General features: G+C 40.5%; 1 protein-coding gene across 11 annotated transcripts in view; it reads left to right on the top strand.

Moving 5' to 3' along the window:
• FMNL2 (formin like 2) overlaps positions 1–16134 on the top strand; it is a 315785-nt gene that overhangs the window by 223500 nt on the left and 76151 nt on the right. For all 11 annotated transcript variants that reach the window (XR_007718334.1, XM_050752042.1, XM_050752046.1 and 8 more), the window contains exons 5-6: positions 559–642; positions 3999–4151. Coding sequence is in view for 10 of the 11 variants with exons in the window: in XM_050752042.1 (XP_050607999.1) it covers positions 559–642; positions 3999–4151 (237 nt within the window). In the remaining variant the exon portion in view is untranslated. The remainder of the gene's footprint in view (positions 1–558; positions 643–3998; positions 4152–16134) is intronic.

Here is a 16134-nt window from a genome sequence, read left to right as displayed (position 1 = left end):
TAAAAGGTTTTAACATTCATGGAAAAAGTTAAGCAAATCATTATCCCTATTGAATTTCTAGAAGCCCATAAACACTGGTCTCTCATTGGCTAGTTTAGTGGTTTCTGTAGCTTAGTGTGCCAAGGAGTTGAACTTGGATTTGGAATCCTGCCTGGATTTTTGTGGTTATGTTGTCATGTCCCCCGTCTGCCTCATTGTCCATAGTCTTGCTTCCTTCCACAAGCAGGCTGTAGATCAATTGTGGTGGAAGAAGTACATTAAGCAAGTGCCTTCTTTAAAGAAAGTTTCTTACAGATTATCTTAAATCCTCTAAGCAGTAAAATGCAAAGATGGCCCACGTGTACTTTTTGGCCCTTATTTTTGCACATTAAAAAGTTGTGGTTTTCTTAGTTACCATATCTGAAAAGCTCCTGCCTCATGTGAAGTAGTCTAGGCCTTCCTCCCTATGTCCTTTCAGGCAATGAAAGTTTCTGGTGAAAAAAACCAAAACTTTGCACTGTGTCCTTTCCTTGGCAGGTCATGTGATCAATTTCTCCAATGATTTTTTTCCCCCAACAGATGGGTCAGAGAATTTCTGAATGAAGAAAACAAAGGTCTTGATGTTCTAGTGGAATATCTCTCATTTGCACAGTATGCAGTAACGTAAGTAAAACTTGGCTTGCTTACATTTGAATTTTTTGTGGTCACAGCAGATGCAACTCAGTGGTAAAGTTATACACCACACAAAGGGCAGAAACTCAGAAGCAGATGTGCTAGGGCTTAGGGAGGTTTGTTTCTATTTGGGTAACTAAAAACAAATCACATAATTAGTATTAGAAATGCCTTTAAGGCAGAAGTGAAACAGGTGAGTAAAAAAAAAATCACCCTTAAAGGAGCCCTTATTTTCAAAAGTAATGCTTTCTTTAGGGCTTAAGTTATATATATGGAAGAATAGTCTAACAGTTAGTGAAAGAAGTATGTGATAAATCACTAGGTGATGCAAAAGAGTGACTCCCTTTTTATTTTAAAAATGATGTCTCCATGTATATTTATATATGTTAGTAAATGCATAGAAAATGATTGCAGAAACAGATACCAAATACAGTGGGTAGGGAGAGGTAACAAGGTAACAAGAGGTAACTGGAGGGAGAGGTAACAAGAGGCTGTTCCTTTTTCCTTGATATGTATTTGTATTGTTTTGATTTTCTGCCTATAAACTGAAGGGGAGTAAAAACAGGTCAGAGCAGGAAAGAAAAATCAACCTATTTAACCTTGTTTTTGTTATTTCCTAAAATTCTCCTGTTTTCTCGACTTCTGGAATGATTTACAAGACTCAAAAGTGTACATCTGAATAGACATTGTCTTCTCCACATTTTCTCCTTTAATCAAAAAACATCCTAGTATCCACAGACACACTCATACACACAGATTGAAGCAATAATGTTCGTTAATTTGACTGAAAGACATTTCAGCCTTGGTGGTGTTTTTCTTTTCCATTCTTGTTTTAAAAGTAGTAACCTGTTTTTTTAATTTCTTCACTCCAAAAGAGTCCTAAGACTTAATCAGCTGTTATCTTATAATCCCCATCATTTCCTGGAGAATTTGTGAAGAGAAAGGTATAATTATTCCTACCGTATAGATGCAGATACGAAACTATTGACTGAAACTGTCTTGATAGGTTTCAGTTCTGATACCTCTCATGTATTAGATGGAATGGACTAAGAAAAACCAATAGACAAGTTCTTACCTTCCTGAGAAATGCTCTTCAAAGGATGTTTCGTATCTATCTCCATTTCATCAAACACTGCAAGTCTCCCTTATGCTTTATATTATATGCCAAGAGAAAATACTGTTACCTACCCTGTTGCGTGTTTTAAAATCTGGAGTGATATTTATGCAATTCAGAGAAGACTAAGAAATGTCAGGAGGAATGGGTAAGAATAGCATGCTATGTTTTCTGTTGGCTCTAATGAATCCTTTACCTACATGACAATAGAGCTTGGCAACCAGCTTTCCCAAATGTGCCTTCACATAAGACCAACCAGGAAAGGAGGTGCTCCTATGAGGGAGTTCCTGTAGTCTCTAGCGTAAGACAATAGCGCACAAAAGATGAGAATTCAGAGCTTTTGTTTCTCAATCTTGTACCTTTGTGGGGTTTTTTTTTTTTTTCAAGCAATTGCTTTACACTGTTTGCTTATTGGTTTTGGTTGGCTTTCATTAGATAACAAATTTTATATAGATATATAATTTGTCGTCTTTCTTGAAACTAATGGGCTGAAAAAATTTCTTGCTTTTCCTTGGCATATGACAATTTCCTAGCCTGTGAAGTATGAGACAACGGGCTCATAGTGTGTCCCTAAAGAAGCAGCACTCTTTTCTTTTTCTTTTTCTCTTCTCTTCTCTTCTCTTCTCTTCTCTTCTCTTCTCTTCTCTTCTCTTCTCTTTTCTTTTCTTTTCTGTGTGAGATAGAGTCTCACTCTGTCACCCAGGCTGGAGTGCAGTGGCATGATCTGGGCTCACTGCAACCTCCGCCTCCCAGGATCAAGTGATTCTCCTGCCTCAGCCTCCGGAGAAGCTGGGGTTACAAGCACCTGCCACCTTGTCGGGCTAATTTTTGTATTTTTAGCAGGGATGGGGTTTCACCATGTTGGGCAAGCTGCTCTCAAACTCCTGACCTCAGATGATCCACCCGCCTCAGCCTCCCCAAAGTGTTGGGATTTCAGGCATGAGCCACTGCGCCCAGCCTAGAAGCACTCATTTCTGTGTGTGTTTCCTTTTTCTGCTGTGTGAGAGTGAGGATGAGCTGAGAGGAACACATGGTGAATGGCATGGGAGCTGCAGAGTAGCCTAGCGAGGGCGTCAGTGCCACGAGTGATTTCAGGATGCCCTCCTCGTCTTACCTTCTGTCATCTCAGTGATAGCTTTCTCTTTTTAGCTGTTAAAATTTTATTAGATTACCTCATTCTGACTCTTTTATGTTTAGCATTCCCTCCTGCAGCCAAAGGCATGACAGAATTGTGATCAGATGCCTCCACGGACTTTGTGCATCAGTCTCTGCTCTCTGATTAGTCTTTTGTAGGTGAAAGTCATTTCATTTTCAGATGAAGATTCTAACCAAATATTTTATTTTGGCAGTTATACTTTTATAAAGTTATACTTTGATTTATTGTATGTATTACTGTTTTTTCTTCTGCAGTATCCTCTAAAATTTTCCTGAGGATATTAAGTGTAGCTGCCTTCTGATTGTTCTACTGTCTGATCAGGTGTTGTTATGGATAGAAACAATTAATACAATTCCTTTTTTTTTTCTTTTGAGAAAGCAGAGTTACTGACTTTGTGAGGGGGGAAATGTATGGAGCACAAAAGCCTATCTGTTTAAAAACTTTGTTCCTAAAACTATATAAGAATGAGCAACTTAAGTTGCCATTTATTCTAACATGGTTAACATGAGTAATAACCTCAAAAAATGTCAGAGAAACAACAGTCTGACTTTAAAGAGCACCACACTGGGAGGAGATTCCAAAATCAAAGCAAATCCATAACTTTGCTAGTAATGTATCACACATGCTTGGAAAAGTACACTTACCAACACACTGGGAGAAAATGCTCAGTGAAAATTGATGGGTAGGAATAAATTAGTATAAGCCTAACATATTGACTTGTTAAAGCAAAATGAAGACAGCTGTAAGATCTTTTCCCCCTTCCATCATACCAATGTTAGCAACTGGTAAGTTAGCAAGCCTTATAAAATAAAATACAAATAATATATCACTATTTAATTTTTGCTGTTCATTGTTCCATTTTTCTTTTGCCAGACCCATTATTTGTCATTCTGTATTTTTAAAGCTAACACTGAGCCCATAGAAATTCCGTTGTATTTCCTTTCCAGTTTTCTTTGTTTACAAAGACTTTCCATACTAAGGTGCAGATGTGTTGTAGGAACAGCAAGTTATACCTGTTCATTTAAACACGTGAATGTGAATTTTTCAGTCTTCAATGGCATTTCTCTTTTGTTTTAGTTTTGACTTTGAAAGTGTGGAGAGTACTGTGGAGAGCTCGGTGGACAAATCAAAGCCCTGGAGTAGGTCCATCGAGGACCTGCACAGAGGGAGCAACCTGCCCTCACCTGTGGGCAACAGTGTCTCCCGCTCTGGAAGACATTCTGCACTGCGGTGAGTTCGTTTAATCAGGAGGCAACTTTGGCAGGGTGTACTGGGACAACAGGGTCCTACTTCTTTTCATGATTGTGGGCACTGTATCTCATAAATTGCCACAGAGCGCTTTCATTTACAATGACTCTAAATGAAAGTTTCTTTAGGAGTTCATGGGCTCTTTCCTTGGGTGATGTTTGATAACTTTAAATAGCTTCTGGAAACACCATACCTTGATTCAGCACAAAAGGTGAGAAAATTCTGCTGCCAAGTGATACAACGGGGCAGTCTCATAGGCAGATAAGGTTTTGAAACCAGGGAAATGTTGACATCCTGGTGGAGGTACTGTTTCCAGGGTAGAGGCAGCACTTAGCGATCTGGGGATCTAAAGAGCCCCTTGTTACCCTTTGTCCTTCTGCTCTCTTTCATTTCTCCAGCGGTAGCTCAGGTTGTGTGCTCTGGGGTGTTTTGTTAGCCATAGGTACAGAATGCCATAGTGATCATTTGTATTGGTGAGATGCCACTAAGCAGTGTTCCTTTGATTAGGTATGCTTCAGTTGTCAACCTTTTTTTTTTTTTCTTTTTAGATGGAATCTCACTCTTGTTATCCAGGCTGTAGTGCAGTGGCTCAGTCTTGGCTCACGGCAACCTTCACCTCCCGGGCTCAAGCAATTCTTCTGCCTCAGCCTCCCAAGTAGCTGGGGTTACAGGCACCTGCCACCACACCCAGCTAATTTTTTTTTTTTTTTTTGGTGTAATTTTAGTAGAGACAGGATTTCACCATGTTGGCCAGGCTGGTCTCGAACTCCTGACCTCAGATGATCTGCCTGCCTTGGCCTCCCAAAGTGCTGGGATTACAGGCGTGAGCCACTGCGCCCGGCCAGTTGTCAACCTTCTATTTCTTCCTAAGTATTCCCTTTCTCATCTCTCCTGGCTAAAATAGTACCATGCTAAGGGAAGATTGGTGCTGACCACCTATACCAGTAATGGGTTTAACGTTGCTGAGGTTGTTCGTTCACTCATACCTACAATCATTCATTCATGGAAAAATATTTTTGTGCTTCTTATTTGTCAGGCATAACACTTAGAACAAATTGTATATTGGTGGATAAATCAAACTCCTGCCTGTCAGGACAGAGATATCATCTAGAACAAGTTTGTAAAGGTTTTCTATAGTTCATGATTTTCACACAAAATTTTATTAATAAGACCCTCATTCCAAAATGTTGCTTACTCTTTCTTTTCATTTTTTTCTATCCTACCCCCTTACTTACTCTTTCTTGCTTAAAGTGTTTCTGTCTTATTTCAGGCATGCTCTGGCAAGAGGACATTATTTCTCTAAGTGTTTACGATCACTCCGGGTTTTCAGTCATTGTAGTAGAATCCATATGTCAAATTGCAGTCAGTGAAAATGTGGCGTTCAGACCTTTGCATTTGGTTGCCTAATTACCTCTTGTCCCTTTGACTTGGGTTTTGGTCATGGAAAGTTAAACATTTCTCTGTAATGAAGTTCAGTTCTGCCGAAGGATTTGATGTTTGAGTATGATACCACCAATAAATCATTCATATTTTCCTTGTTTAGAACTGGAAGAAAATGTTAATGGGTTTAGAATGAATTGATTCACTATTAAGAGCAGTGTTTCAATTCACCTCATTATATTTGCAATAGGCCAAGGGTTATGCAACCTGCTAATCTGCATCAGCTTCACATGTGGGCAGGAATATATGGGCTGCTTTGGCAGATATATAAAGAAAGGCTAATTGTCTGAAGAATTTCCTGTTCACCTTGGTACTACAATGGAAATTTTCACCACTAGTTTAATTATTTGTAAGGGATTTAATTTACAAAGTACATTTTAATTTAGTTTTCTATCATTGGACACTTAGAAAGTATCATATTTTGCCAAGCTACCACCTTAATAAGGATTCGTTTTTCTGGTTAATAATTCAGTATGCTTACTTTTTAAAGTATTTTTTCCAGTAGAGCAGAAGAATCGGGAAAATTTGGGAAACTTCCCAGGTTCAAAGAGGGATGTAACCCTGGATGCTGGAGATCGAGGGACATCCAGGGCCAGCCTGTTCTGCTTCACAGTTTTGGTTCAAGGTGGATCTTGCTAGAATTAATTTCACATTGGAAAGTCAGACCAAAAGCATGGAGATAGGGAATTGTATGTGGAAAAAAGCAGGAATTATATATGTGCTGTTTCTGGTTGGCAGGTGTGCTTGAAGATGACCAGCTAAGAAACCAATACCACATTCTTCTCTTTTGTGTTTTAATAATTCAAGCTCAAGAACAGAACATTGAAATTTCCTTTGATTCTGCTGTATGGTTTCTAGTAGCTCAAGAAAGCTGACACAGCAGTAACTTTCATGCCACTTAAGGACTTGAAGCTTAGATTTTTGTTTTGTTTTTTGAACAATGTATATCAATAGTTTTCTAGCTCTTGTGGTTCGTGGATTTATGTCTGGATTCTAATTCTGTATTTGGTCATTGGATATAGCATCTGTGACATAAAAACAACAATCAGAAGTACAGGCATGTGGTACATGTTGCTTTTCATGTACCCAAAGATTGTTTACATTTTTTTCGCTTCCTCCTTCTCTCCCCTTTCTTTCTCTTCTGCACACACTGCCTTCACTTTTGGGTTTCTTTTTATCATCCTCCCTTTTCTTTCTACCACCTCATTTCTGATTTTCTTCTCCTCTTCCACTTTGTCCTTTCTCGTCCTGCTGTCTCCTCCTCCTCTGGTTTCACTAATCTCTCATGCCATCACCACATTGGTTTCTCTGCCTGAGTATTTTCAGTTCCATTGCCATTACAGCTGCTTCTCCCCTCTTGCCTCTGGAGCAGCTTCAATTTACACACTGATGATGAGGCTTCAAACCGAAAAATCTCGTAAGTCACGGGTGAAAACGACATCCAAGCGAGCTCACAGGGCATGGTGGCAGGGCGTTCCGACTGCTCTCCATGATATTATATGATAACCTTGTGGCTTTGTGCCGACATGCCGTACTAGAATAAAGCCTGCTGCCTTTTAAACTTTGATACACTCTGTTATCATATTATGATTCCTCATTTTTAGAATTTGAACCTTTACAGTATCTTGCATTTTAAAAGCACAGGTTGGTTTTTTGTTTTTTTTCTTTGAAAAAGAAAAAATATATAAATTCATGCTCTATGAAGATGATTTATTCTGGTAGCTTTGTTTAATTAGGATATGTCTTCTGTACCCAAATGCAGATTTTAGTTCCTTCTTTTTAATCTCCCGATAATAAGACAGATATAGTAATCTTATCTGATACCACTTGGCAAAAGGATTGGTTAATCTTGGAAGAAAAAAATGAGATTTCAGGAAATTTAAAACACGTTGTAAATGGGCATGATTAAAGAAAAAATGAAAAACACTGTGTTCAGCTGGGCACAGTGCTTCACGCCTGTAATCCCAGCACTTTGGGAGGCCAAGGTGGGAGGATCACTTGAGGTCAGAAGTTCGAGACCAGCCTGGCCAACATGGTGAAACTGTCTCTACTAAAAATACAAACAACAACAACAAAAACTAGCTGGGTGGGGTGGTGCACACCAGTAATCCCAGCTACTTGAGAGGCTGAGGCATGAGAATCTCTTGAACCTGGGAGGCAGAGGTTGAGTGAGCTGAGATCATGCCACTGCACTCCAGCCTGGGCGACAGAGCAAGACTCAATCTCAAGAAAAAAAAGAAAAACACTGCATTCTAAAAAACAAGTTTTTTTTTTTTTTTTTTTTTTTTACCAAATTCTAATGTTGACATACCTTTTCCTCCTTGTAGTCATACTTTACTTTTTAATTATTCAAAATTGATTGTTAAACATTTTATGTCATAACATACCCCCTGAGTCATATCAGCTATTGGATTCTGTATTACCATGTATTTGTCAGGCTAGAGGGAAACTATTGTTATTGATGCAGTAGAGACCTGGTTTATATTGTCTCCTAAAATTAGAATGTGGTGTGCCTTCAGTTAAGACAGGTTTCTGTCAGCGTGGCTACAGAGCTTACTAAATTTAACAATGCTGTATAGGGACATATGTGCACATCAGATCTGTGAGGACAAAGGCTGTGTTATTTCAGATGCAAGAGAAAATACTTTCTGATTTTTAAGAAGGTCCAAATTAATGCTATTAACTCGAGTAAGAAATGACATAGTAAGTTAATGAGTTTTTAAAGAAAGAGGTGGAGTGCTAACTCAGGGTTTGGAGGAAGGGACAAATTTAAACTGGACTTTAGGCAATGTCCAGAGTTGGTCCTCAGGGTAAGGAAAGGTTGCTGCAGGTGGAGGGGAAGTGAAAGAACATGAGTTGAGCACAGCCCTATATAAAGATAAGGAGTGCTAGGGAAAGAGGGAAGAACCCGTCCTTTCAGGAACAGGTGCTTTATGATGGAGGTGGAGAGCTGTCCAGTGGAGAGACAGTCATGAGACAAAAACCAAGATTCACCGTTGCTGTTGATCCTTGTAACCAAGGATGATAATTTCAAAACAATTATATAATCCTGCTCATTTCTTCCTTAAAAATTTTTTGTCTTCTTTTGCTTTTCTGAATATGCCCATAGTTTACGTATTCCCATTGCAATGTTTTATTTTCAAATATCTTTTCTTTAAAAACAACACCAAGATCCACATTGCCTTTAATACACTTAACTACCATTAGTATTTCTTCTACACTCCTCCAGAGCAAGTTTGTTTTTCTTAAGAGCAATAATTGTTTTTCTTATGATGATGACGATGACGATGATTTTTTGAGACAGGATCTTGTTCTGTTGCCCAGACTGAAGTGTAGTGGCACAATCATAGCTCACTACAGCCTCAACCTCCTGGGCTCAAGAAATCTTCCCCCTTCAGCAACCCAAGTAGCTGGGCCTACAGGTGTGTGCCACCATGCCTGGCTAATTTTTGATTTTTTCTGTGGAGATATGGTCTCACTATGTTGCCCAGGCCTCTCTCAAACTCCTGGTCTCAAACAGTCCTCCTGCTCAGCTTCTCAAAGTGCTGGGATTACAGGCGTGAGCCACCATGCCTAGGCAAGATAATTACTTTAATGGAATGGCATTTCGTGAATAGTCCTCATCTGACTATTTGCCACTAATGTACTTAGTGGATTTACGTGAAGAGATGAAGAATTCAAATGTAGGTCCTTGTTTATGTATTTTTAACACTGCAATCCCATTCCTGGCGATGGTTTTCATAGAAGTAATTCTTACAAGTATTTTTCAGTAGTACAAAGATACAGATAGCATTGATGTAATTTTTATTGGTGAGAAAGGCTTTCCTTAAATGTCCGCTGTGTGGCAGCCACTGTACTAAGGGCCTCAGGGGATTTGCTGATCACAATTTACTGCCTCTGTGAGATTGCTGCTGTTACTACTCACTGTGAGGAAACTGGGACCTGAAGTAGTAGTTAAACAACTTGCCTTGGGTCGAACAGTAAGTGAAGGAGGCAGGATTTGAATTGAAGTGGCTTATCAAGGATTGGAGGAAACACTGAAGAGGCCTCAGCAAATTCTTGTAGCTGTGGTCCAGTGCCTTCACGGGCAAGATTGATTATGGACTTAGTATGTAAAGGGTGCCTTGCCAAGGGTTAAGGAGACAGAAAGATATATTAAATAATATATTTGTATATGATTTATGGCTGACAAGGGACTTAAGTATACATATGTTTGTGTGTACACATGCGTGTGTACATGAGCATATATGTGAAATGTCGTGTGAGTGTAACACACTCTAACAATACGGAAATGTGGAGGTGAGAGTAAACGGCAGAACCTAGGGAGTGATTTATGAGACTTGGTGTGGATGTGAAATAACACTGAGTAAGACCTGGAGGAGTGGCTGGGAAAAGGGAGAAGTCAGGAGAGTGGTCTGAGCAAGGTTCAGTGGTAAGACTGCGTGCTTCCTTTAGGAGACAATGAAGAGATGAGCCTGGCTGCAAGTCATTAGAGCCAGTTTATGTACTATTCTGAAGGTTAGTCTGTGAAATCATCACTGCAGCTCATTGGCAGTGATTTTGTAGGTTTTGGAAAAGGGGATAATATGGGAAGAACATAGAAATATGTCCATTTAAAGGTCACAGGAGTGAGATGGTTTCCTTGGACACATTTTACATGGGGCTATGTCCTGATTAATTAGCCCCCCAGTAGCAAATGCCTTTGACAAATATAATATAATGAAAAATCAGAAAAATCAGGCTAATAATGACTCTCCATTCACATGATGGGTCGCCAGCCTCCCCTTTCATTTTCTCCGTTCTAAAAGTATGCACTGAAACCTTTGATGAGAAGCTCTGATCTAGCTCTTATCTGGTCCTCTAATGGGACGTATAGACAGCATTTCAGTGCCTGATTTAAAAGTTCATGAGGGGCCGGGCACGGTGGCTCACGCCTGTAATCCCAGCACTTTGGGAGACCGAGGCGGACGGATCACAAGGTCAGGAGATTGAGACCATCCTAGCTAACACAGTGAAATCCTGTCCTTACTAAAAATACAAAAAATTAGCCGGGCGTGGTGGCGGGCGCCTGTAGTCCTAGCAACTCGGGAGGCTGAGGCAGGAGAATGGCGTGAACCCAGGGGGCAGAGCTTGCAGTGAGCTGAGATTGCTCCACTGCACTCCAGCCTGGGCAACAGAGTGAGACTCCGTCTCAAAAAAAAAAAAAAAAAAAAGTTCACGAGGATTTTTGTTTACTTTTTTCTTTCTTTCCCTCTGTCTCTTCTTGATCTCTCTTCGTCTCCTTTGAATTATCTGAATTCGACTGTTTCAGCTCTATTTCTTTTGGCTGTAGAGACAGTCAGAAAAATGCCTGGCTCCTTTTTTTAGCATCGTATATTTTATGAGTTTAATTGATAGAAAAAATATGCCCAAGTGATGTCATGTCTGAAGGGTAAGAAAGAGGAAACCTAAAACCCCAACTCTTGGTTAAAGTTCTATTAGCCCAGACCTTGGAACCATAAAAGACTGGTACAATTCTGCCAAATTCTGTAACATACCTCATTGGTGTTGCATTTCAGTGGGTTGAACCCTTACATCAGCTTCCAAGGGAGTTCTATACTATTCTTTATTTATAGGTAGATGTTAGTTTGAGATCTGAATAGTGTGACAGACTGCATTTTGCTTACAAAAATGCTTTTTGTAACAGAGAAAATACACCTTTTCTTTTACTTGTTCCCATTAGGGCTTAGATATTATGAATCTTACAAATGTTGGCATGGAAGCTTCATAGAAGGCTTGTGGAAAATCTTCTTGCTAGACTCCCGGAAAGCCTGATTAGTTCAATTCAGGAAACATTCTTTCAGGGTTCTGCGGTATTATGCAGTCTGGGTATTGAAGCTCAGGGAGAAAGACAGACATGTACACAACTCACATACTAGAATAAGTCTAAATGTCTAGAAATATGTGTATATTGTTGAGACAATAGATGGGTGATCACAGTTACTTCAGGACATTACTGGGTGAGCAACGGCTTCCATTTTGGTGGGTTTTTTTTTTTTTTTTTTTTTTTTTGAGACAGAGTCTCACTGTGTCACCCAGGCTGGGATGTAGTGGCGTGATCTCGGCTCACTGCAACCTCCGCCTCCCAGATTCAAGCAATTCTCTTGCCTCACCCTCCCAAGTAGCTAGGATTACAAGCGCTCAGTACCACATCCAGCTAATTTTTGTATTTTTAGTAGAGTGGGGTTTCACCATGTTGGCCAGGGTGGTCTTGAACTCTTGGCCTCCCAAAGTGCTGGGATTACAGGCGAGAACCACCGCACCTGACCCATTTTGGTGTTTTCTAAGTGCTTGATACTTTACTTGTATTAGACTGTTCTCACGCTGCTATAAGGACATACCCGAGACCAGGTAATTTATAAAGGAAAGAGGCTTAATTGACTCACATCTCAGCATGGCTCTGGAGGCCTCAGGAAACTTACAATCCTAGTGGAAGGGGAAGCAAACATGTCCTTCACATGGCGACAACAAGAAGTACTGAGCAAAGGGAGAAATGCCTCTTATGAAACCATCAGATCTCATGAGAACTCAGTATCATGAGAACAGCATGGAGGTAACCACCCCCAGGATTCAATTACCTCCTACTGGGTCCCTCCCATGACACATGGGGGTTATGGGAACTACGATTCAGAGTGTGATTTGGGTACAGACACAGTCAAACCATATCGTTACAGATATAAATCTCTGAGTAAATCCAGTGTTTGATTTCTTCTAGCTTTTTAGCTTATGAGTGGAGGTCTTTCTCCTCCACTCCAAAATTTTCATAGACACACCACTTAGTACTTATGTTTACCACCCATTGTTATTATTTTTAAGAATGTACTACTTTATATTTTTAAACATGAAGGACTAGCTCAAAATTTTGTAGCTCTCCCCCACTCCTTTTTTTTTTTTTTTTTTTTTTTTTGACTGTTTTGTGATGAGTAATGGTTTAAGGTCAGCAAAACATGACTTTAACGAGAACACTAACTAGCTTTATATATAATTCAGCCTATGAACAGGTATCTGGCAAGAGAAATTCCTGATCTGTGGTTCGGCAGATCCATGAGAGCTGCTTCTCCGGGTTTTCTTTGCTGGCCTTGCTTTCTTTTTGCCCTCCTGTCAAAAATTCAGGTTTCGCTTGGTGGTTGGAGCTCACTAACAAAAATAGCTTCTTTCCCTGTAGCGCCTGCTGCTGGTGCTGTGCAGGTTGAGGTGTTTCATTTGTGTTCCTTGATAGATTCATTGTTGAGCATTAAGTAGGTGGCTGGGTGCAGCTGTCACCTTAGTACTAAATAGGAAATGTTCTGTGTAGGTTTCTTAAAAAACATTTGCTTAGCCGGGTGTGGTGGCGCTGCCTGTGGTCTTAGCTTCTTGGGGGGCTGAGGCAGGAGGATCACTTGAACATGGGAGGTCCAGGCTGCAGTGTGCCAAGATCATGCCACTGCACTTCAGCCTAGGTGACAAAGTGAGACCCTGTCTCAAAAAAACAACAACAACAAAAAAAGGAAGTTAAAAAAAAAAAAGATACTTGCGCCTGGGTGTGGTGGCTCACATCTGTAATCCCAGCACTTTGGGAGGCCAAGGCAGGCAGCTCACTGGGGGCCAGGAGTTCGCGACCAGCCTGGCCAACATGGTGAAACCCCATCTCTACTAAAACTACAAAAAAATTAGCTGGGCGTGGTGCACATGCCTGTAATCTCAGCTACTTGGAAGGCTGAGGCAGGAGAATTGGTTGAACCCAGGAGAAAGAGGTTGCAGTGAGCCAAGATCGCGTCATTGCGCTCCAACTTGGGCAACAGAGTGAGACTCTGTCTCAAAAAAAAAAAAAAAAAAAAAATTTGTAAAATTGCTTAGTTTTTTAATGTCTACCACTCATACTAGCATTGACTTACAACTTTTTCTTTTATTAATATTTTATGTACGTATAACTATTGGTACCTGCTGAGATATGCATAACACTAATACAAGGGTTTGGAGTAATTTGTTTGGTTATGATCTTAAGTCAGTTTTGTAATCTATAATCTGCTTCTTTCTGCATTCGCAGAGCTTTGTGAATTCTAACTGGCAACTCTTCCAAGACAGAATCTCATCTTTGAATGCTAGGGTAACATTTAGAGTTTTAGTTCTGTGGAAAATTAGCAGGCAGCTCTGTAAGTTGATGTAGGAGAGGGCCTGGGAAATTTGGTGCTGTTAGTTTCCCTACAAAATCAGCCCTAGATATCCCTTCCCCATTGTATTTTTCTACAAATGGCAGGAGCTCCAAAAATTAGACTCAGCTATTTTCTGCCTCTGGGAAGACCTTCTTTTGTGTACAGGCATCCAGGGCCCCAAAGGCTCTGCTTGCCAGCCTGGGAGAAGAAAGGCTATCAGGATGGCATTTAGATAATCAGCCTCAGTGGTCCAGGAAGTGGGTCACAACTTCTCCATATTTCATTTCCTGTTTTTCTCTTTGGAATCTGAGGGAGTCCTCTCCAATCCTCACATCTCAGGGAACCTCCCCTAAGTCACCAGAGGGACCTGATTGTTCCGGCACCTTCTTAGCCCAGTTCCCATCAACTTGAAAGTTACACTTCAGAATGAATAGGTTGGACAGGATATGGTCTCCAAATGTCTGTTATGGAAGGGGCTGGTGAAATGGTTGAATTAAGGCCCTCTGAAAATGTTCTCATCCATAAAAGTGATAAGAAAACTGGCAAAATTACTGGAATAAACTTTTTCAGAACTCTAGAAATTAAAGTCTTGCAGTAACCCAGGGAGCATCTATTCAAGAAAAGGGACTGATTCTCAGAGCAGGAAGGTTTGTGGCATTTTAACTTGTTCTTATTCCCATCCCTCCCTCTCCAGTTCCACAGTAGCCTTGAAAACCAGTAGCTGCAATCACAGTGAAAACCAGCAGCCTGGCAGCCTCTGGCAGGGGCAGGATGGAGTTGGAGTATCTTCAAAGCACCTCTCCCTCCTCCTCTTCTTCCTTCTCCTCTCCTGCCTCTCCCTCCTCTGAGATTTGAGAACTACTGGTGGAGTGGAGGGCCCAGGGGAGTACATTGCTGCTGAAACTGATGTCAAATTTCGGTTTAGGGAACATGCACCATTAGCTGTTGACAGAGTCTGGGATCACGCAAGATGTATTACATAGGACAGGACTAAATAAAGCTCATGTGCCCCAATTATCCATGGGAGTCCATGGAGAAACTGATGCTGCCTCTCACTGGAGCTTTTGAAGAGTACACAGTGAATTGGAGGGATACTCTCCAATTTGGCTCTGCTCAAATTATGTGAAGTTTCATAATAGCTTCAGGAAGAAAATATTATAGTAACCGGTTTCACTTTATGTACTTCTGTGACAGAACACATGCCAAGGGTGTTAGTTTACCACGGAGGTACTTATGCCTCCTACTGAGTCACTGGCTTAATCCCTGCAAAGCTCAGGCCGTTGTAGAAAGTTTATTCAAATAGGGAAACTAGGGTGATCAGTGTTTGGAAAACGAAGAAAGTTTAGCCTAGAGGGCTGTGGCAAAGGACCGGATGCAGGCTGCCTTATCCTCTCTTTCAAAGATAGTATATTGAATTGATTTATTTGTGTTAAGATGATTATGCAACAGCATCATGTACATACATTATTATATAGTTATAACTAGTTTCATTTGAGCAGTTTGAATGTTAATTGGTAACGGAATACTTCCGTGATTTTTTTTTTTAACCTTACTTAAGTGAATCAGTGTGACTCATATATTTAGTAGAGTTTTGGGGCACTAATCAGTTAGCCTCATCTTTTTTCCTGTGGAAACTGTTCATCACTGAATTCAGCCTTATTGACATCTAGGTAGACATTTGCAACACCAGATAGTAAGATTTTCAAAACTGAGTTTTTCTAATGATATTTAGTTCTTCAGTCCTGTGTATTGTGGGGGGGATTTGGCTTTATCACAGAAATCTGCAAATTTGCTTTATCGGGTAGATCAGGACCAGCTCTCCATCTAAAAAGGCCTTCTAGGAGACATCCTACAGGGTGATTGAGGAAGAACGTGATGATCCCCTTATCTAGTTAGCCCTCTCTCTTAAGGCAGACCTAAACCTAGACCATCTCAGTAATGTTTAGCATAAACAATAGGTACTTACTAAAGACAACTTTGGGGCTTAAAAGAGAGATTTGATTTGATTTCCTGTGGCTGGTGGCGAGAACCAGAGGCCATTTCCTCTAGATTGCTTACCTTGTCTAGGTGTTCTTGTTGTGGTAAAGTGGCCAATAACTTGTAAGTCCTAATTCTGTTGCTGTTTTAGGGTCAGTAAAGCCATCTCAGGGAAGTAGTTATTAGATAGTGTGAGCTTCTGCCGGACGCAGTGGCTCATGCTTGTAATCTCAGCACTTTGGGAAGCCAGGAATTCGATACCCACCTGGGCAACAGAGCAAGACCCTGTCTCTAAAAAAAAAAAAAAAAAATTTTTTTTTTTAAATTAGCTGGGCATTGTCTCTTGAGCCCAGGAATTTGAGGCTGCAGGGAGCTGT

Source organism: Macaca thibetana, chromosome 12 (assembly GCF_024542745.1).
Source record: "Macaca thibetana thibetana isolate TM-01 chromosome 12, ASM2454274v1, whole genome shotgun sequence".
NCBI lineage: Eukaryota > Metazoa > Chordata > Mammalia > Primates > Cercopithecidae > Macaca > Macaca thibetana.
This window is presented reverse-complemented; position numbering and strand designations above follow the sequence as displayed.